Consider the following 23,906-nt stretch of genomic DNA (forward strand, 5'->3'; position numbering starts at 1 on the left):
GGACAAGCCAAACAGAGAGACACACGAGAATTCCTAGATGCATGGCATTCCAACTGGAACTCTATCAACAAACACATTGACTTGGATTTCATTTACCACCCCCGAGAAAAAGAACAGGAAATGACATCACCATAGGAAATTACGTCACCGACACAAGGAAACCCAAACATTAAATAGAAAGCGGGCTACACCGCCAGTGCGCAAACCTACATCCAGAGCCTTGTAACATTAAGGATAGAGAGGATCTAGTAAAATAAAACCAAAGTTTAATAGGTGCAAAGTGGTGAAACAATCAATGATACTTAAGGAAGAGTTGTTTCTGATAGATGGAACATACAATCCAACAAGAGGGAAGGTCAGGGGAACCAAAGCCAGAGCTCCATGGATGTCGAGGTTGTTAGAATTTAATGAAACTGCAAAAGGATAGACTATGCCTGTCAATTAAAATCTTCAAGTGAGAACTGTGCTAAGAACTTTGGAAGGGAAAGTAAGTAGAAAAATAACACTGGTAAATGGAGAGCATCCGGATAGAACAGCAATAGATATAAAAAGAAACACCAAAATTTTCTGTGAATCTTGAACGTAGTAAGAGATAATAGAGCCTGTTAAGAACAGAGAAAGTGATACATGCATGGACGCACAAGGGACAATCCTAGAATATTTAACTTGTAATTCGTGCCAGTGTTTACTCAGGAGCTAGATGGTTATAAAATATCGGTGAAAAGTGGGAGTATATGGATGGGGTGAGAATTAAGCAAAGCCATGATTAACTCGAAAAGCTTGGTTGTGTTTAAGGGCTTCCTGGTCTGGATCCGATGTTGCCAAGGAAAATGGAGTTTGAGGTAGCAGAAGAATCTGCCAAAATCTTCCCAAGATACGGGGAAGATGAAAAAGAAAAGAGGTAAATTTAACACCCTTGTTCAAGAAAGGGTGATAAAGTCTGTCCTAGTGACTACAGTTTGGTTAGTTTAAGCAGTGATTAGTAACAGTTTGAAAACATTAATCAGTGGAAAAGATTATCAAGCACCTGGAGAGGTTTGAGTTAATTCAGGAGAGCCATCACAGACCTGAAATGACTTTTTATGTTTGACTAATGTAAATGCATTGATTGAAGTACAGAAGAAATAAAAGGAATAAAAGAAATAAAGACAACATGGCTTTATGCATAGGAATTTTAATGGGTCTGGGTGGGTTGCTCTTCGGAGGGTCGGTGTGGACTTGTTGGGCTGAAGGGCCTGTTTCCACATTGTAAATAATCTAATCTAATCTAAAAATAGGGGCAGCATGGTGACTTAGTGGTTAGCACTGCTGCCTCACAACGCCAGAGACCCGGGTTCAATTCCCGCCTCGGGCGACTGACTGTGTGGAGTTTGCACATTCTCCCCTTGTCTGCGTGGGTTTCCTCCGGGTGCTCCAGTTTCCTCCCACAGTCCAAAAATGTGCTGGTTAGGTGAATTGGCCATGCTAAATTGCCCGTAGTGTTAGGTATAGGGGAATGGGTTTGGGTAGGTTGCGCTTCGGCGGATCGGTGTGGACTTGTTGGGCCGAAGGGTCTGCTTCCACGCTGTAAGTAATCTAATCTAAATATCATGTCTCACAACCTTGATTAATTTTTTTGAAGAAGTAACAAAGAGGATTAATGAGGGCAGAACGGTGGATGTGATCTATTTGGACTTCAGTAAGGCATTCGACAAGGTTCCCCATGGGAGACTGATTAGCAAGGTTAGATCTCATGGAATACAGGAGAACTAGCCATTTGGATACAGAACTGGCTCAAAGGTAGAAGAGAGGTTGATGGAGGGTTAAACCAATGTTGTTAGTAAATACATAATCTTGCTGTTGTATGCAATATCTCTGTTTATAAAGACTAAGAATCTTTACGCCTTTCTAACCACCTTCTAAGCCTGTCCTCCTACTTTAGCAATCTAAGAACTTAATGCGTCCAGATCTGTCTGATCCTCTACCCCCTTTAGATCTGCATTATTTGTTTTACATTGCCTTCCCGTGTTTTTCCTACCAAAATGTATGACTTTACATTTCTCTGAATTAAATTTCATCTACTACGTATCTGTCTATTTCATTATCATCTATCCTTATCAACCTTCAAGCTCAGCCTTAGTAGTCAGCTCCTCTTTATAAATTTATAGTTCATTTTGTATCTGAACTGTCTTCCCTTTCACCAGTGACTTTGGCATTTCTCTTGGTGAAGTCAGTTGTGGAAGTAGTCATTTAGTTCTTAGCTATGCTTTCTGCCTTTTTGATCCCAAAACTATTCCATTCTTCTGACCCTTTTAATATTTATGTGACTATAGTTAATTTTTGGATTTCTTTTTATAGTCAATACCAGTCTCTATTGAAACTCTGTCTATGCCTCACTTACATCCTTTTCTGATTTTGCTCTGAACTTTCTAAATCCTTCCTGGCTCTCACTTATATTGTGCACTGAGCATCTGACATCTTTTTCTGCTTCATCTTACTCTAAATCCAAAGTCATCCAGTGTGCTCTGGTTTTGTTTTCCCTTCTTTTCCCATTTGTGCATTGTCTCTCAAACTATCTCCTCTTTTAAAGACAAACAATTGATTGATGACAGTTCTGCCTGCTAATCTTTGATTGTAGTTTACCTTGGACAGACTTGTTCTTGTTCCACTGAAATTGAAAGTGACATGTTTGTGGAACCGCCACATCTAGGTTTTTTTTAAACTGATGTGCCAGTATTCACAACCGGATATGGAGGGACTGCAGAGCTCAAATTTAATCCATATGTGGAATAACATAGTGTGTTGTCGTATGTTGTTTCCATTCTGGCCCTGTGTTGTAAATTCACTGGGTTGGCAACTCTGTAGATTCGTTATTGGACCAGTGTTGATAATCTAACATGATTGTGAAGGGCAGGATAAGTAGACTTTGCAGTGAAAGATTGTATTGGTATAGAATCGTGCTGCTGGTGGTCTGCAGTACCTTGTTGATTCCGAGCACTGCATCGCTGAATCTGTCCTGTTAAACACACTTGTGACTGTAACGAGGTCAGCCAGGTGGATCTCATAGAATATGAGTTCCCTGATTGGAACTGTTCACCTGGTCCAATCAGAGCCCTGGCTGACAGGTATAAATGGGAATGTCGTGTACGGTAGGGTTTGGGGTCTGGCCTTACCTCCCCTTTTCCCTGTAAATTGCTGTTTCTTGTAAACTGCTCTTCGTTGTTGTTAACTGTTTGTAATTTGTACTGGTTAATAAAATAAAAATAAACAGATTCAGAAAATAATAATAAACAGTAGTGTCAGAGGTGGCCCTGAGGAAGCTTGCTCAATGTCAAGTACTATACACACGTAAATAAAGGGTGACTTGGTGATGGGATACTGGCCTCTGTTATAAATGATTATTTCAATAGTTATGCACCTAAACAGGCTCTAACTGATTTCTACTAGCCTATGTTATCCAAGACTAGTGCTTGATCCATAATAATGAAGAAAAAGGTAAAGTTGGCATCATCCCAGAGGACCATATAGGCACTCTCTCATTGGAGGGAGATGACTTGTGGTAAGTTTAACCTGAGGGTCACCATGCATCAGGTGCGGGATGAGTTTTAAGAAGGCAGGATCTTCATGGTAACCTCAGAATATACATTACTAGAATGTCATAATCCACTTTATATCTTTGTGGATGCTCTCAGAGCTGTCTACTTCTAGCATTTTCTCTACTCATTTCAGACTTGCAGATTTATCTTCAGCTGCTTGATCTGTCCAACCACAATTTTCATTGTGAGCTGATTTGGTTAGATTACAACCAGAAACTTTTTAAGAAACATAATGAGTTGATACTTTTCAATGTGTTTACATTTCTGAATCTATAGTTACATTACTCTTAAACATTTTGACTGCAAGACACATCAGAGGTTGGGAGGTCTGTGGCGAGTAACTCCCCTTTCAGCTTCAAACAAAACTGTTGCCCATCTCCAACACACAAATCAGGAGAGTGATAAAATATTCTTAAATTTGCCTGGATATATGCAGCTCTAAAAACTCAAGAAATTCAATGCCATCAAACACAAAAGAGTTTATTGACTGGCACCCATCCACCATCTTAAACATTCACTCCTTTCACCATCATTCCATAGTGACTGCAGTGTGTGCCATATTACAAGATTGACTGTAGCAACTCATCAAGACTTTTCGATTGCATGTTGCAAACTCATAACCTCCACCACCTAAAACAACAAGGGCAGTAGATGGATAGGAACAGCACCATTTATAAGCCTTCCAAGCCACAAACCATCCTGACTTGTGAAAATTATTCTCTAACAGCACTGCGGTGTACCTACACTACATGACAGTTATGCAAGAAAGTGGCTCACAATCACTTTCACAAGACCAGTCAGGGGCGTGTTATAACCTTGCCAATCATGACTGAAGTTAGAAAATGAATATATAAAATGCAGACAAGGTGAAGCTAACAGTTAAACAATAATCTTTTTGGAGGCTAAGTCTAGCATTTTAAGCCCTCCCCTAGTTCCAAGTTTGGTGGAGTAGGCATTTAATCAGATGAAAGGATGACGGATGTTATCCTCTTGCCTCTGCCTCAATTAACATCAGAGCTCATAGACATGAAGCCTAATGGTATCACTTGCAATCTCCCCTGTTACCACAAGGCGGTAAACCCCTCTGCTAATTCAACCAAACACCCAGACTCACCTCATCTCATAATCTGTTAAAGTGTGAGTGACAGAGAACTCCCATTCCACTATTTGAAGAAAAAAAATCAATTTATTCTCTAACTCTAAAAGTGAACATTAAACAACAACTATTTACAACTCTTAAGTCTCCTTTCTCCTAACTGCTTGTTATCTGCCTCCAACTCTATAACAATATACTCTTCCTATACACACCCCTACTAAAATTACATCAACTTAATGTTCAAAACCCTACAGTGGCTGTCATCTCTGGTGAATGTCTTCCTCTGACTGTAGATCTCCCTGTGTCGTCTTTGGTCTTTTGCTACAAAGATGTTTCACATGAAATGATACCTTTGATAGAGAGTGTTTTGCTAACAGATACTCTGACAATGGCAGTTGGTCGCTCTGTCGCTTCTTTATACCTCAAACATCTGATGTTGACAAGACAGTAAAATTCAAATTTGGTTTAGTTTTAGTATCCTGGAGCATAGTTTAAACCGATTGGCTAAATTCGAACTGTTGTGAAAGCATAGCAACCAAAAATCAGGTATTTGTTTCACAGCCAAATGTTACAGATTTTCAATTTTCTAGTACACTCTGAGACTGCTAGTCAGTCACAGGGTGTGCCCCTGCAAGCTTTCAGTGCAAAACAGCTTTCACTGTCTCTTAAAGTATAGTTCACACCTTCAACTCCATAGCACACCGCATTGATAAATCTCAGTGCTAAGCGGGGGGCATAGCGTCATGTTTGGAGTAGCTGATGAGACCCTGCTGCAAACGTTCCTGAAGCGGGAGGCATCGTGATCATGTTATTGGGATGGTAATCCATGTTAATGTTTTGGGGACATAGTTTCGAATCACTCATGGCAAATGGTGAAATTTGAGTTCAATAGAAAAAAATATGAAATTAATATTTTTAAAAACTGGTCTGATGGTAGTCATCTATCTACCTTGATTGTCATTTTAAAAAAAAACAGATTTACTAATGTGATTTAGGGAAAGAAATCTGCTGTTTGTCACATGTTCATTGACAAAAAATCTGCAGATGCTGGAATCCAAAGTAGACAAGCAGAGGGCTGGAAGAACACACCTAGGCAACAGCAGGAGGTGCAGAAGTCGAAGTTTCGGGTGTAACCCTTCTTCAGGACTGGCTTGCTGTGTTCTTTCAGCCTCCTGCCAGTCCTTGCGTGTTCTGGCCGACATGTGACTCTAACAATTTGCTTGAATCTTAATTACCCTTTGAAATGTATGGAGAGCCAATCAGTTCTAAGTCAATGGAAGATAGGCAACAAATGCATACCTTGACAACCCAAAAGTAAAATAAAATCTATTTCCCTTTTCCCTGCAACCCTCAACCTGCCATTACTCACCCGTGTCCTCAGTGATCCGAGGCCTTGATTGTTTGCATTCCTGGCATTTGCTGCTGCTTTCCCATTGGCTGCGTGCAGTCTGTTGCTGGCCAGTTAAGTGCCTGATTAGAGAAATCTCGAGGTCTTAGCAGCTCTTAATAGGTGTGACCTTTGTTGCTTCCAGTAAATACCGCTCTAAGAAGTGAGCCTAATGTTTAATGTCATGTCTGACAAACATACCATGGTAAGTGAGAGCAACTAACAGTTGATTTAAAGAATGTAAAGAAGTACATTTTTCTCGTTCTAAAATGAAGTCTACATTCTTTCGCAGAGATAAAGACTACAGTGGTATATCCAGCTACAGAGAAGCACATCAAGAAATATCTAAAGCAAGAGATGTACCTCATTAATGAAACAGCAGAAGACTACAAAACCATCACCAGTCCATACATTGAGTCCCAATCCTTTAGTATTCAGGTATTTTTCATTTCAGTTAATTTCTACCTCTGCCTTTTGCTTTTTTTTTGAAGATACTGTCACAAGTGAATGTGCAGACAGGCTTGAGTTCTGTCCTAGGTATCTCCCAACACCATGGCTTATTAGGATATTTGGAGATATATAAAAACAACATTGAGATTGCTTCCCCTTTTATTAATTTTCCTGCTTTGAAACACCTCTCCTCAGTGTCAACACAAATGAGATCAAACTCAAAATAAAGTGAGAGGCATAGATTTAGATTTAAAGTAATTGGTAAAATAATTGGAGGAAATTTGAAGAGCAAAGTATTTTACCAGGTGTGGGTGTCAAAACTGGAAGTGGTGGTAGAGGCAGAAACCTTCATTTTTTTTAATTAAAAACTGGATATTCATTTAAGGCGTGGAATCTAAAGGGCTATGAACTAAGTGATGGAAAGTGGGATTAGTAACATTTTTTTTCAGCTGACACAGGCACATTGTAATTGGCTTCTTTCTATACCATAAACTTTCAATGCTGATTTTGTTTTCAGGCACCAACAGCTATTTACTCCCATCTGCCTGATCAAACAGATTCTTATACAATTAGTAACAGGATCAATAATAAGGGGACATAATTTTAAGGTGAAAGGGAGAAGGTTTAGAGGTGATATGTGGAATCATTTTGCCACCTCAGGGGTGGCGGGAGTCTGGAATGAATTGCCTGGACAAGTAGCTGAGGCAGGAAACCTCAACCTTGAAAAAATGCTTGGATGAGCTCTTGAAATATTGTAATGTCATAAAATTTCAGTTGCTGGAAAGTGGGGCTACTGTAGATTTATTGTAGTTTTTTTTGTCAGTGGGGGGGGCAGATGGATGGGTCAAAGGGCTTTTGCGCTTTTATATTAATGCATTTTCCAAATCTGATAATAGTGATTCATATTTGCTGACACAAACCTATCTAATCCTTTGTGAACTCTTTCAGGTCAATCTATTACATATCATCATTCTGTGTTTAACTGAGAATATTTTGCCTAAACTTCCTTTAATGTCATCCTTTATATGGAATGATTGCCCTTTGCTCCTGATGTTCACACAAAACATAATGTCTCTAAATCCATATTTTGCAAAATCTTAAGTATTTTCATTAAATCATCCTTTAACTTATCTTCAGAGGAGTATGTCCCAGGGTAGACCATTTGTTCTGAACTCTATGCTTCTTTCGTTCTGAAGTGAATCCAGTTGTACTTCATGTATGTTTCGTCCCTTAAATGAATAGTTTTTAAATGAAGAGACAAAAATTACACAGTACTCCTAAATGTCTCACTGAGACCAGATATAACCTCAGAATTATATCTCTCAACATATAAATTATGTCCCTACTTAAAGATCCCAACATTCTGTCTGTAGTTAGGGTATGATTAAAATACATATTTAAGATTTGAGCCTATCACTAAACATGGATTAGAAGAAGGTGAACTGCCAAACATGGACTTAAGGAATAGTAGACACAGCCAGATGCATAATCCAGAGGCCTGGCTAGTACTAGGAAAATGAGCTTAAATCCTTCCACAGTAGCTTATCACATTTTCCAAATTCAGGTACTAAATAGGATCATAAGAGTTATACAGCACGGAAACAGACCCTTCAGCCCAACTCATCTGCATTGACCAGATTTCGTAAACTAAACTAGCCCCATTTGCCAGTATTTGGCCCATATCCCTCTAAACCCTTTCTCTCATATACCCATCCAGATGCCTTTTAAATGTTATAATTGTACCTGTCGTCATTACTTTTCCTCTGGCAGCTCATTCTGTACACGTACCACCCTATGTGTGAAAAGGTTATCCCTCAGGTCCCTTTTAAATCTTTCCACTCTCACTTTAAACATATGTCCAGCAGTTTTGGACTCCCCTATCCTGGGGAAAAGACCTTGACTATTCACCCTATCCATGCCCCTATGATTTTATTCTATAAGATCACCCCTCAGCCTCTGATGCTACAGGGAGGAAAGCCCCAGGCTATTCATCCTTTCCCTGTAACTCAAACCTTCTAGTCCCAGCAAAATCCTTGTAAATATTTTCAGCACCCGCTCACATTTAACATCATCCTTCCTGTGGAAATGTGACCAGAATTATATGTAGTATTCCAAAAGTAGCCTCACCAATGTACTATACAGTCACAACATGACATCTCAACTCTTGTACTCAGTACTCTGATCAATGAAGGCAAAGGTGCCAAATGCCACCTTCACCACCCAGTCCACCTACAACTCCACTTTCAAGGAACTATGCATCTGCACCCACGTATCTGAAATGTAAAGCTAGTTTCAGTAATGATAACCATGACAACCATTATTGGTTGCAAAACCCATCCAATTCAGTAATGTCCTTGTGAGAAGGAAATCTGCTGTTATGTGGTCTGGCCTCAATATATTCCAGTAAGGACAAAAGATTCTAAGAGAGGGATAAACCAATCATGGTTAACCAAGGAAGTTAAGAAGAGTATACGCTTGAAAGGAAAAGCATTTAAAGAGGCAGTAGTCAGTGATAGTCCTGAAGACTGGGATAATTTCAGAATCCAGCAAAGGAGGTATAAAAGATAATAAGAAGAGAGAAAATAAACAATGAAGGCAAATCAGTGAGCAATATAAAAGCTGACAATAAAAGCTTCTTTAAATATAAATAAAGGATTAGAGAGGACAAAAAGTGAAATAGGCCCTTTAGAAAATGAATCTGGAAAGTAGTTTTGGGGAACAAGTAAATGGCAGAGGAGTTAAACAGAAACTTTGTGTCAGTCTTTACAGTGGTAGACACTTCAAACATTACAGAATATGGAGGAGGAATTAAGTGCCATCACCATCACTCGAGCAGTAGTACAGCAAACCTTTTATTATCTGGCACCTATGGGACCAGGAGTGTTCCAGTTGATCAAGAGGTCTACATAATCAATGTAAAAACACACACTAAGTAGTAGAAATGTAATGCAGGGGGTGTACACATCACTGTTGTACTGTATTTACAGCAGAAATCATTTAAATAATAATACAACTTTGCCTTAAATAAACGTAGTGGCAGAAAGCTTCTCACTCATACGCTCAGCCGACTACACGGACATTGTGGAAATTGTGATAATACGATAAACTTCCGGTATTTAATGTATATGATTTTTTTTGCCCGTTTATCGAGAATGCTGGGTCATAAGGTGCAGGTTAAAACTAAGTTTTCTGAATTAAAGGCCAATGAGGCTAAAGTTAGATAAGTCCCCTGATGGCTTGCATTCTAGGATCCTAAATTCTAGGATTCTAGCTTTAGTGATAGTGGATACATTAGTTGTATTTTTTTGACTCCCAACTTGTTTAACCTTTGCTCATAAGACAATCCGTCTATATCAGGGATTACCCTAGTAAACCTTTTCTGAACTGTTTACAATGTGGTGATATATTTCCCTAAAAAAAGAGGACCTAAACTACTCTCAGAATTCCAGATTTGGTCTCACCAGCATCTTGTATAGTTGTGGAAAGACTTCCCTTGTCTTATGCTCCATCTTCCTTGAAATAAGGGTCAATATTCCATTAGCTTTCCTGATAATGTGCTGTACTTGTTGTAGTGTCATGTAGCACGGAAGTAGACCCTTTGGTCCAACGAGTCCATGCTGAACATAATCCTAAACTAAGCTAGTCCCGCCTGCCTGTTCCTGGCCCATATCCCTCCAAACCTTTCCTATTCATGTACTTATCCAAATGTCTTTTAAACATTGTGATTGTAGTCACATCCACCACTTCCTCAGAAAGTTCATTGCACACATGAACCACCATCTGTGTAAAGAAAAATTGCCGCTATTGTCGTTTTAAAATCTCTCTCCTCTCACCTTTGAAAATGTGCCCCCTAGTTTTGTAATCCCCCATCCTAGGGAAAACAAAACAGCAACCATTAACTCTATCTAAACCCCTCATTACTTTATAAACTTCTATGTGGTCATCTCTCAAACTCATAGATTGCAGTGAAAAAAGTCCCAGCCTGTCCAGCCTTTTTTTATAACTCAAATCTTCTATACTCCGCAACATTCTGGTAAACATTCTGCCTCACAGTGTCAGAGACCCAGGTTCAATTCCCACCTCGAGCAACCGTCTGTGTGGAGTTTGCACATTCTCCCCGTGTCTGCGTGGGTTTCCTCCCACAGTCCAAAAATGTGCAAGTTAGGTGAATTGGCCACGCTAAATTGCCCATAGTGTTAGGTGAAGGGGTAAATGTAGGGGAATGGGTCTGGTTGGGTTGCTCTTCAGAGGGTCGGTGTGGACTTGTTGGGCCAAAGACCCTGTTTCCGCACTGTAAGTAATCTAATCTCTTGTGAATCCTCTCCAGCTTAATTGTGTGTTAGCTGTCTGTGTTTCATGCACAAGTACTGCCAGGTCCCTTTGTGTTGCAGCTTTCTCCAATTCTCTCCATTTAATTAATATTCTATTCTTTTGTTCTCCCTTTCAAAATAAATAACTTCACATTTTCCTACATTACACTCCATTACCTTTGTCCACTCTGTCTAATTCAGACACATCCTTCCTTTATCACACCCTTCATCAGAGCTAGATGCAGTATTCTTCCTGAACCTAATTAGTGGTTTAAACAACAGCCAGCATTACCCCATGACTTTTGTTCTTACATTGGCTGTTAGGGTAAACCTCAATTTCCTTAAGTGAAACATTAAAGGCTAATGTCTTAGCCTTAATTACAAACTCCACAACCTTACCATTGATTCTGTTATCCACCCAGTCATTATATCAAGTCAAAACAGATTATTTGAAAGCTGTTAAACTTATTTAACACAGAGTTGAATTTCTAAAACCTTTCTTATAGCCCACGTCATTGGAATATTTTAATTGGCCCTCCTCAACTCATTCTTCCATGTTCAGTTATTTTTCATTTTGGTTTTGTGGAGCACCTAGGGATTTTTTTTCTGTACTAAGTGTGAGATAAATGCAAATTGTTAGAGTGCAAGATCATGTTTTACAACAACCCAACAGTCTCTCGCTCACCATTACTGAGTCCTTCATTTTAGATACATTTTTGTTCCAGAATTTTTGGAATAGCTGTGTTTAAGTTTGCTAGCTGCTGTGATGGGGATTGAAGTCAAATCCCCAAATGTTAGTACAGGCGACTGAGACAGTGGTCAAGAAACATAACTACTTCCTATGATAGATTGAATGCATGTTGTAGGTGTGCTGCATTTACATGTTGGATATGTTTTGTTGAAGTTACTGATTAAATGTCCAAGCTTTAGAACTGAATCTTACTGTAGTTCAGATTAGCACCTGGCAGAGACTAAAACCGAATCGCCTTCAGAACGTTGACTGTAAATGATTTCCAGTGCTGGTCTATCACATGCTGATAATGTTTTGGCAGCTTCACCTAATAAAAAAATTATATATTCTGTCATCTGCCTCCCCCATAATTTTCTTTCCAGGTACCAGGTGAAGGTTTTAATGTAGACCGACACAATAGCAGTTGCATCAGCATCGCTCCATGGCTTTTCATAAGTAACGATTCTTTCCCATTCATAAACAAAAAAAACCGAAGGATTGCAAATGCTGGTAATCAGAAGCAAAAATTAAAATTGCTTGAAGAACTCAGCAGATGTAGCGGTATCTGTGGGGGGAAAGCAGAGTTAATGTTTTGGGTCTAGTGATTATTCTTCACTTTTGAAGAAGGGTCACTGGACCCAAAATATTAACTTAGTTTTCTCTCCACAGACACTTTCCTATAGTTTCCTTGCCTCTGAGTACTGCCAGGTGACGAAATTGGAAAAAAGAGTCTGTTCTCAAGGTGTGTATGATGTAGGGAAGCCTTCTAGGTGCTTAACTCAGTGAAAGAACAGTAGAATATTTGTCCATCAGGTTTGTACGTGACTTAAGGGGGAGTTTAGAGATGATAAAGTTCATCCCAACACCAGGAGCTATTTTCGACAAAAACATTGCAGCCAATGGATGTGGGCTCCATTGACAAGGATCCTGGTCCGGAAGGTTGTCCTGAGTAGTGTTCAGTGCTTTTGAGGGACCTGTGTGTTTACAGCTACTGCAGTCATCCAGGGAAGGAGCTGACATTCCCTCACAACTGTGTTGACTTCTAACTGATGGAGACACTTCATGCCTTTCAATCACAACATTGATATGGTTTGTTCACTTAAGGTTCAAGGAAGTTGTGTGGGAACCTGGTGATAAAGGTGTTGCTGTCCGATAGGGTGAGATGGATCAGTCATTTCCTGTTGGATATGATTGCCTGATACTTACGTTGCTTGTTTTTTATCACCTTAAGTCTGGATGTTGTCCAACACTTGTTTTAGATTGCAGTGGGACACCTCATTATCAGAGGGTTTAAAATTGGAGCTGAACATGGTGAAGTTGTTAATGATCAAACCCTCTCAAATCTTATGATGATGGATAAGATCTAATGCAGCTGAAGGTGATTCATCACAGCTATTGTCCTTATGTTGCATGAGGTAACCTCTAATGACCATGCTAACTTCATTTTGTGTCAAGTGTTAATGTAGCCAATTTCCTTTTAACCCCTGTTGACCTTGGTTTTGGTCCAGCTCCTGAGGGCCATGTTCTCAATGTCATGCTGCCTTAAGGCCATGGGCAACTGCTCACACCTCTTCTCTTGCATCATCCTCTTATATTAAAGGGAAATAGCTATTCATCTTGATTCAATATTTACTTAAAGTCTACGCACACTTATTTTTTGGGGAAAAGGATGTGTTGTTGGATTGTCAATATGAGTGAGAATCATTGCAGAATATTCAATGACAGCCTTTGCAGTTCAGAGATTGAAGCTCTGACCTTCCTGGTCTGTATAGCATGAATACATTTGCTATTTTTGGAAATGAAGAAGCTAATTTTAAACCTAAATTATTATGTTTGAGAGAGGATGAAGATCATTAGCATTGTGCAATCATTTTAAAAAGTGAAGTATTAATGATTGCATAGTAGTATCAGAATCATTATAAAATCAGGCTCATAGCATACTTACAGCATAGATGGATATTATTAATGCTTCTCCACCTTTTGGCTAAGATCCAGTCAGTATTTTCTTATCAGTGTAATATCTGACACATCCCTTAATTGGGGATCATATTAAATTGATTTTTGGAACAGGGACATGGTTAGGAGGCTTCAGAAGACCCTGTTCTGAAGAAGGGTCATAGGACTCAAAACATTAACAGTTTTCTATCTACAGATCTGAGTTTCTCCAGCAATTTCTGATTTTGTTTGTTTCAAACCTCCAGCATCTGCATTTAATTTTAAGAAAATGTTTCTACTAGTTTTGTGTTTCTAGTCTTCGAGGGGCATCAAATAGAGAAAGATCTGGTGAAGAGTGGCACACATGTGACCTGGCAGTCTGTCTGGTTTTAAATGCAATTGAGATCCATTAGTTGAGCACGCTTCACCGTTTCCGACTTCCCTCCATTAAGAATACTCAGGTGATCCAAAAACCCATGAACCAAAGGAACTGATGTTCCGTTTAAGTTTTAAAAGTGCTGGCAGCTTTTAAAATGCTGATATGTGCAAAATGGCTTGCTTGTGAAGTGCATGAATTGAAGAGCAATTGCAGATGCGCCAAATGGCTCCCTCCTGCATATGCAAGAGATATTGCAAGTGCAGTTCATTTTGCATTGTAGTAAACAAAAGGTCAGCACCCTAATTTTGATAGTAGATTACTTGGTGATTGTGACAGTTTGGATTCAAAAACAATTTGAAGAGCAAAGATCTCTTTCACTTACTTGGTTTATTCTCTGGAGTTAGATGTGGTTAAGTAAATGTTTTTTAGTCAAAAACAAGCTACAGTTCCCTCCTTCCCCTCCCATGTCATAATATCCAACTCTTTCTTAATCATTCAGGGGTTTTCCTAGCATGGTAATGTATAATGGTTTCTGTTGATCTTTTTCAGGTTTCCTGAGCTCTCCCACATTGATTTATGTGCTTTCTTTCAGTGGGTGTATAACATTCTGGAAAAGAAGGCAGAAGCTGACCATATAATTTATGAAAATCCAGATCCACAAGATGGTTTTCTCTTGATTCCAGACTTAAAATGGAATCAGAAGCAGGTAGGATTGTGTATGAGGAGTCCGTTTGTTCCTTCTAGGATGTGTGAACTGGCAAGGCCACATTCATTGTCCAGCTCTAGTTACCATGAACAGGTGAGAGTCATCTTCTTGAATCACTTTTGTTCTTGTGGAGATGACCATCCACTTTTACATGGAGCAGTCCTGAACCAGCAGCGAAGAAGTAACTTTAATTTAAAATCTCATGGGAATGATATGAGTTGGAGAAATGGATAAGGTATCACTATAACTTTACTGCATTTGTTGTTCCCAACAACAGTCAGCAAAGCTGAAAGTTCTGTTGAAGTTTTTTTTATGTAAACTACGAATACTCATGTTTGTGCAGAAAAACGTTTGTATCTTATCCTGGGCCCAGATGTTGCTGGCTCCCTTCTAAAATACCACTGCGTAGATCCGTGTGCTGGGAATAACTTCTGTTGGAGATGTATTGGTAGTGTCACTGTTGATCCAGAAGCCCAGGCTAATGTTTTAGAAACATGTATTACATGGCAGATGGTGGAAATTGAATTTAGTAAACACTTGGAATTAAAACCTGACCTAATGGTGACCAGACATGTACTGTTGGTTGTTATAAAAACTCATCTGTTTCACTGATGTCCTTTAGGGAAGGAAATCTGCCTCCATGTAGCTCCAGTCCCACAGAAATCTGGTTGACTCTTAGCTGCCATCTGAACAATTAGAAAATAGGCAATAAATGCCAACCTAAAGAGTGTCACTCATATCCAGCGAATAAAAACAGTTTTTTATGTAAAGTCCCTTTAAAAGCAAAGTGCACTGCAGAGTATTTTGAAAGAGGGTTTCATGATATGATGTTATTAGATTCCAAGAAATGCTTATGTGATCTGGGGGATGTTGTTGTGGAAATGAACAGCTCAGAAGCAAAGGTTAAGTACAAATCTAACTACAGTGGTATAGGATCAGCCTGCTGGGTAGTCCAGAAGACTAGTAATTTGTGAAAGGAGAAAGGCTTTACAACCAGAGGACTCCACTGGCACACTTGTAGAAGCAGGAAAAAAACCTTTGCCAATTTCCTCTGGGTGAGCTGAGTTCCATCCAGCTTAATGTTGGGGATTGGAATTGAAAGAAGATGGTGATGTCAAAGGCCACTGACTGAAGAAAAAGAATGGATAGTTTGCCATTACCGAGTCATATAGAATGTCATTTATGTCTTTAATAAGAGCAGTCTAGTTATAGCGTGGATGTAGACTGACTTGGGAAAAGCACATTCAAGGACTTTAGTGAAGAAAGAGAGTTTGGAAATAGGCTATTGTTTAGATTTCAGAGGTGTCAAGAGGAGATTTACTAAAATGTTGCTTGGGCTGAACTGTTTTATCTGTGAAGAGAGATTGGAGAAAGAAGACTGAGGGGGCAACGTGATTGAGACGTATAAAATTATATGTGGATAGGATAGACAGGAAAGGAGCTTTCTCCTTGATGGAGAGATCAATGATTGGGGCATGGATTTAGTATACAGACCAGGAGTTTAGATGGATATAGGGAAAAAAGTATGTCACCCAGAGAAAAATGGAAATCTGGAATTCTGTCACTTGAAGATTGGTAGGGGCAGAAACCCTGTTAACATTTAAGTATTTAGGTGTGCACTTGGAATGTGCACAAGGCTATGGGCCAAGTGCTGGCAAATGAGATTAGAATAGTTATGTTCTTTATTTAGATGGGTTGAAGCGCTTTTGCCTGTGCTATAATCTCCTATGACTAAAAGTGAGTTTTTTGAGGAGTGGATGATGATGAAAGGTTTCAAGGAAAGAGCAACAATACTTGAGAACTATTTACAATATTGTGGTTTATAGGGTCAGAAATGGAAATTAAGTGGTCAGTTGGATTGAGCTGGGTCACTGATGAGCTCAGTGAGTCTAGGGTTGAGAAACAGGAAGTTGGTGTCATGGACAAATGAATTTGTACAGGACGTCAGCACGTTAGGAGAGAAGCTAGAGAAGAATGCAAGTTCAGGGCCAGTGGGGTGAATATTAGAGAAAGTTTGGCCCACTCAGATAGAAGAGAGCTCTCAATGTCAGTGATAGAGCTTCAGGAGATCCCTGTACTTCCTGTTGAAGGTGAGGGGATGGGACAGAAGTTTGAAGATGTCAGCTTGCAGATGGTAATAAGGAAACAAAGCCAATGATTACCGCTGCATTCCAGGGTGACAATGATCAGTTTTTATGGAGAGCCTGTTAGTGATGAGTAACTAAAGTAGTTGTCTGCCATACATGTTATGAAATCTATTCACCAATTCTGTTGTGTACTGTAGGTGGATGACCTGTACCTGATTGCTATTTGCCAACGGCGTGGGCTAAAGTCCCTGCGGGACCTAACAGGAGAACACCTGTCAATGTTGCAGAATATATTGCAGGAAGGACAGGTGAGTGTGAAAGTGTCTGAGGCTGAACCAGACCATCCATTGTATTGTTGTTATATTTGATCATAGGATGGACCTTCTTCAATCATTCGTACAGTCTCTGACACCAACTGTTTCTACCCCAGTAACATCACCCAACTCCAACCCTGCCTCAGCTTACATATTGCTGAAACCCTCATCCATGCCTTTGATACTTCAAGATATAATCATTCCAATTTGCCACTGGCTGGTTTCCCACATGTGATGCTCCACAAACATGGTGTAATTGAAAACTCGACTGCCTATATTTTAACTTGCATCAACCCTGTCACCAACCCTCTCTGTGTTTGCTGATCTACATTGGTTCCTAGATAAGCAACATCTTGATTTCAAAATTCTCAGCATTGTTTTCCAATGGCTATCTAATCTTGACCTTGCTTCTTCCTACGTCTGTATGCACCTCTAGCCTTCTGCCCAATTGAGCATTCACAATTTTACTCCCTACATCACTGGTGGCTGTGGCTTCAGCTTTATTTGGAGGCCACAGCCTAGTGATGTTATTCCAGAGAAATATTCCACTGTTAATCCAGAGAACCAGGTAATGTTCCGGGGACCCAGGTTTGAATCCTGCCACAGCAGAGGGAGGAATTTGAATTCAATAAAATGTGGAATTACGATTCTAACGATGACCATGAAACCATTATCAATTGTGGGGGAAAAAAAAACATCTGGTTCACTAATGTCCTTTAGGGAAGGAAATCTGTGCCATCCTCACCTGGTCTGGACTACATATGACTTCAGACCCACAGCAATGCAGTTGGCCTAGCCAGTAATACCCTCATCCCATGAATGAATTTTAAAAAATACTTTAATGTAAAATTTTCTCCTTATTTCTGTTTGCCTCTCTTCCTTATTTTCCTCCTTTAAGTTTTTCCTTCACCCCTTTCTCCATGATGAACTTGTCTTCATTGCCTGACACTTCTGAAACATTTTATTATGGTGAAGGTACTGTAAATGAGAGAGGATTGACTGCTCAATTTTGCTTTCTTGGGTAAATAAAGAAGGCTGAGGGGTGACCTAGTAAGACTGTTTAAAGTTATACAATTATTTTAATAAGATGGAAAAGAGTGTTACTTATTGGCCTTAAATATAAGAATATATATATAGGGATATAAAAAGAAACCTGTTCACCCAGTTAGTTGTTGAAGTGAATAGTGTAGATTAATTTCAAGAAAAGCTACACAGCAGTTGAAGGACAAGGGAGCAGAGAGCTACAGTTGTGGATTTATTAAAGAGGATGAACCTGGAGTAGAACATGGATTGATTGGGCTGAATGGACTATTTCTGTGTTATATATCCTGCGTAATTCATGTTGTCTGATCAATGTATGGCTGATACTGTTAGCATTTATCAGCCAGCTTTCAGCTTGCAGCTGGCTACATGAGATCTATGTAGAGAATTAAACTACTGAGGTTTACAGCTCAGACAAAGTCATTATGCATGTTATGTCTGTGACAGCTGTGGGTTAGAGCAGTCCAAAAACTGATCCCACTGTCCATGCTGTCAACACGTTCCTTTATATTGTGTTCAATTTCTGGTAATTTTGCTCTGGCTCATGCTCAGCCAGTTTTGGAAAAGCAGCCAAAATCCACTGTTCCTTTCTTCTCTTTAACAGTCGTTGTGGCTTAATCTTGTGAATGGGTCGTGTCTGTAAATGTTACTGAGGGGATAAGTTAACCCTGTCCCTGAGGAATTCACTCTTGTACGTGTGACCATATTTTACACCAACTCCGAAAAATATACTTGCTGCAGCTTGTGGGCAGTATGGTGGCTGACTGTTTAGCACTGCTGCCTCACAGTGCCAGGGAGCTAGATTTGAAGCCGCCTCAGGCGGAGTGGTGTGGAGTTTGACCATTCTCCCTCTGTCTGCAAGGGTTTCCTCCTGTTGCTGTAGTTTCCTTCCAAAGTCCAAAAATGTATGGATTAGATGGATTGATTGGCCATGCTAAATTGCCCAGTATGTCGAGGGATGTGTAGGTTAGGTGGCTTAGCAATGGGAAATTTAGGACTATAGGGATAGAGTAGAGAAGTAGGCCTGGGTGTGCTGCTCTTTGGAGGATTGGTATGGATTTGATGGGCCGAAAGGCCTACTTCCACACTGGAGCTTCTATGATTGAAAAGCCGATTGAATGATCCAGGAAGACTAGCTACAATCATTTTTGAGCTAAAAGCAAGGTTTTTGTTTTGATTTTTAAAATGATTAAATACATTCGAGAGCGTTAGGCCGCAGTGCTGCTGGCTGAAAAAGAAGTCAGGCATGCCCTGAAAGTGAGGCATTAGGATTTTAGATGCCTAAATTTCTAACTATACGGAAATTGCCAAGAAGGATGCCTGGTGGGCATTTATCAGATATTTGGAATTGTCAATAAAGAACCCCTGATTATGAGTTAGATTTGGAGACTTCAGAGGGTGCTGAATCCCTTAGCTGAATAGTTAGCCACGGAAGGTTAGAGGAATAACCTGCTGTAATTCTTGGGTTCTAGAAAACTGAGACCCTGACCTGCAATCACTCACACCGATCCTCCACTGTCCCACAAAACCAACATGACTCCATGCCACAGCCCATCCCCCATTACTCAATCAAACCGCCCCCAACCCTTCCTCCTGTACAGTATCCAAAAGCTGACCCCGACCAAGTCCAACCAGACATGTTGACGCAGTGTACACTTCGAGCCAACTCGGATTCATCTGTGGCTCCACCTTTTAGTGAAATGTGGAGGATTTGAAATGAAAATGAAGAGTATTGCAGGTTTTTCCATCCTGCGAAGCATGAACACTAATGAAATTGTCATAGTCGCAGGATGAGGATGCGAAATGAGAGTGTTAACGCATAGAATAGCTGAGATCGTTTTCTCCCCACGGTTTACCATTTCAAAGTTCTTCAAATTATGTTGGGCCATTAGAACGAGGCAGTTGTAAATTGAAGGGTAAGAAGCAACTTCTCGTTGATTAGGAAAAGGGCAGCTCTGGGAATTAATGTTAAAAATATTAATTAAATAATGAACAGCTATGTCAAATCAAGCATGGGGGCCTCGCACCTGCTTCTGTGCTATCAGGTTTTAACATTCTGGATGTAAGTTTGCTCACTGAGCTGGAAGGTTCATTTTTGGACGTTTCGTCACCATACTGGGTAACATCATCAGAGAGCCTCCAGTGAAGCATTGGTTTTGTGTCCCGCTTTCTATTTATATGTTTACATTTTCTTGGGGTGGTGATGTCATTTCCTGTGTTAGTGATGTCATGTCCTGTTTTTTTTCTTTGAGGGTAGTAGATGGCATCCAAATCAATATGTTTGTTGATGGACTTCCAGTTGGAATGCTATGCTTTTAGGAATTCTTATGTGTGTCTCTGTTTGCCTTGTCCTAGGACGGATGTGTTGTCAGTCAAGGTGGTCTCCTTCCTTCTTTTTGTGACTAGTTGATGTCCATGTATCCTGGTGGCTAGTTTTCTGCCTGTTTGATCAAAGTAATGTTTGATACAGTTCTTGCAAAGTATTTTGTAAATGACGTTCATTTTGTTTATTGTCTATATAGGATCTTTTAAGTTCATTAGCTGCTGTTTTAGTGCCTTGGTGTGTTTGTGGGCTGCAATGATGCCAAGGGGTCAGAGTAATCTGGTAGTCGTTTCCGAGATGTCTTTGATGTAGGAGAGAGTGGCTAGGGTTTCTGGATGTGTTCTGTTTGCATGTTTAGGTTTGTTACTGAGAAATCGGTGGACTGTGTTCATTGGGTACCCATTCTTTTTTGAATACACTGTATAGGTGATTTTCCTCTGCTCTGTGTAGTTCCTCTGTGCTGCAGTGTGTGGTGGCTCATTGAAATAATGTTCGAATGCAGCTTTGTTTGTGGGTGTTGGGTTGATTGCTTCTGTAGTTCAGTATTTGGTCCGTATGTGTTGTTTTCCTGTAGACGCTGTTTTGATGTTCCTCATTGACTGGTCAATTCCCAAGTCAATGGGGAACTTTAAACCACCATCTACAGAAAAAAAACAACACATACAGACCAAATACTGAACTACAGAAGCAATCAACCCAACACCCACAAACAAAGCTGCATCAGAACATTATTTCAACCAGTTACCACATAGTGCAATGCAGAGTAAAATCACCTATACAACATATTCAAAAAGAATGGGTACCAAATGAATACAGTTCACTGATTTCTCAGCAAGAAACCCTAGCCACTCTCCCCTACATCAAAGACACCTCGGAAATGACTGCCAGACTATTCGGACCCCTTGGCATCATGGTAGCCCACAAACCCACCATTACACTAAAACAGCAGCGAATGAACTTAATAGACCCCATACAGATAACAACAAAACAGACGTCATTTACAAAACATCTTTCAAGAACTGTATCAAACACTACATTGGACAAACAGGCAGAAAACTAGCCACCAGGATATGTGGACATCAGCTGGCCACAAAAAGGCATGACCCACTCTCAATAGTATCCTTACATATAGATGAGGAAGGATACCACTTTGACTGGGACAACATGTCCATCTTAGGCCAAGCCAAGCAGAGACACGCACGAGAATTCCAAGCATGGCAATCCAACTGGAACTCTTATCAACAATCACATTGATTTGGATGCCTTCTACCACCCTCTGAGGAAAAGAACAGATGATGGCATTGCCAATACAGGAAATGTCATCACCAACCCAGGAAATGGCATCACCAACCCAAGGAAACCTGAACACATAAATAGAAAGCAGGACATAACACCAGTGCTTCACCACGAATGTGGTGACAAATGTCTGAAAATGAACCTTCCAACTCACCAATCAAACTTACATCTAAAACCTCAATCTGAGCTACAAATCTTCTCAAAACTCAATCTTGACTTTCTTTAGGGGAGAAATCTGCCACCCTCACCCAATCCAAACTATGTGTAAGACTGAATCAGCTCCCAGTATCGTGGTTAACTTCTAGGTTTTCTCTAAAATGGTCATTTAGTTTATTGGAAATTAAGGATGGGCAGCAATGCTGGCCTTGCCAGTGATGTACGCATCCCATAAAAAAAAAATACAAATTTGGATAATCTAACTTTACATACCAAAGTATCTTTAAGGAATCAGTTCTATAACTCTGATTTTTTTTGATCCTCCAGGTTGCCATCTCCAAGCGTTATAATATTCCCGGAAGCCAACTGAGGATTTACTTTCATTATCAGCCCTCCTACTATCACCTTCACATTCACTTCACTGCTGTTAGCTATGATGCTCCAGGAACCATGGTGGAACGTGCACATCTACTTTCCAGTGTCATAGAGAACCTACAAACCGACCCAGAGTACTACCAGAAGCGAACTTTAACTTTTGCCTTGAAGGCTGATGACCCACTTCTACAACGGTTCAAAGAGGCTGGAAGGATGTAGCAGAGAAATTACTTGTTCACACACTGTCCTTTGAATAGTATCAGCCTAGAATCTATCCTTCTCTTTCACTTGCATTCACTCACACTCACACACACTCACACACACACACTCACACTCACACACTCACACACACACTCACACACACACTCACACACACTCACACACACACGTTGAGCTGAGTTACACAGCTTTAGAAGCATCAACATTAGAGACAGAAAGCTCTTTCAGTGAACAGACAAGACAGTCAGTCTGACCTCCATTCATCAGAACACAGATCTTCAAAAGGTTCATTTTTAACAAAATGAATGTTGTTGCTATGGCATTAAAATGTTCCTTGCTATAAATTAGAGAGAGCAGAGTAAACTCCAAGAGTGGCTTTAAGAAAAACAGAAGTAAATTTGTTTTGTCTGTGCAATTAGGCATGACTTTCAGATCTCCATCATGGTGTTCTTTATATAGAAGTTGGCAAGGATAGGGTCAGCAGAGGGGACAGAAAGGTGCAGGCATTCGTAAACTGACGCAAAACCCAGCCAAGATTGTTAATTCAAAATTGTATTCTGGTTTGCTCATGCAGAAACACATGGAAGTCTTTGTCCTGAAGAAGCAGGGGTTATGCTGGGTGAGGGCTGCTTAATACAGCTATCCCCACTATTCATGCTTCTAAATCCGGGTAACCCACTCAGCATATGTTTGCTTTTGTGTGGGTGAATCCACATTTTTGATGTTCATTTTCCTGTCATGAAGGGTTTTCTGCTTCCTGTTCAGGGAAAAAAAGATCCATGAGCTTGTTTATAAAGAAATTGTTAACAGTTTCCGTAGTAGTATAGTAATTCTATGTATCCCTTCTCCCTCCCTTCTGAATTCCTGCGTTTTGCTGGGAAATATTCTACAAATAGTTTCGGCACTTGGCCATTTTTCACATGCAAACCAATATGTAAGTGATGCTGTGCTAGTCGGTCAAAGGGATGTCACCCCCCTTCTCGGGCCTTCAGACAAAGTCGATACTTCCTCAGGATGGGAGTGAGAGCTTCATTTGTTTTTTTCCTTCTTCACCAAGGTGATGCAGCTTCTGCCTCCTACCCCAGCGCCCTGTAGTTGTGAGATCTCCCAATATGTATCTCTCACACTAGGAGACTTAGAAACCGTTGCGGAGGCTTGTTACTCTAGATTTTAGGTTTCAAGTTTAGTGTCACGTTTAGTCCAGTACAGAAGTATAGTGAAAGGATTATAATGTTGCCACAATAGTGCCATCTCAGGTACCTAGGTACAAAAAAAACTTGGGTACAAAGTAGGAAGAGAAATGGGAGTTAAAATGTTCACCGTTACTTCATAATAAGGTAGATTGTATCCTCTGGTGGTGTCAGCAGCTCACCCTGGTGACTGACTCTTACACTGTTGCCTGGGGTTTGCTGCAGAACGCCTTTCTATTGAAAACAGGAAGCCCACTTTCCAATGGAGAAACCGTTGACCTCCAACTGACTCAATGGGGGAATTGCCCGGTGTATGCCAATCAGGGGGAACATGGGT

The 23,906-nt window shown here is 40.1% G+C and overlaps 1 protein-coding gene and 1 non-coding gene across 2 annotated transcripts in view; both read left to right on the forward strand.

The window, feature by feature from the left end:
- The window catches only part of dcps (decapping enzyme, scavenger), a 52,326-nt gene extending 28,881 nt beyond the window's left edge, over positions 1-23,445 (forward strand). Inside the window, exons 3-6 of the mRNA XM_043676904.1 lie at positions 6,351-6,496; positions 14,455-14,568; positions 16,853-16,963; positions 22,113-23,445. Of these exons, the coding sequence (XP_043532839.1) occupies positions 6,351-6,496; positions 14,455-14,568; positions 16,853-16,963; positions 22,113-22,379 (638 nt within the window). The 3' untranslated portion in view covers positions 22,380-23,445. The remainder of the gene's footprint in view (positions 1-6,350; positions 6,497-14,454; positions 14,569-16,852; positions 16,964-22,112) is intronic.
- On the forward strand, positions 13,513-13,699 carry LOC122540795. The gene has a single exon (XR_006309413.1). It is a non-coding gene; the product is annotated as a U2 spliceosomal RNA (small nuclear RNA).
- Positions 23,446-23,906: the final 461 nt, after the last annotated feature.

This window comes from Chiloscyllium plagiosum, chromosome 35 (assembly GCF_004010195.1).
Source record: "Chiloscyllium plagiosum isolate BGI_BamShark_2017 chromosome 35, ASM401019v2, whole genome shotgun sequence".
In the NCBI taxonomy this organism is placed as follows: Eukaryota; Metazoa; Chordata; class Chondrichthyes; order Orectolobiformes; family Hemiscylliidae; genus Chiloscyllium; species Chiloscyllium plagiosum.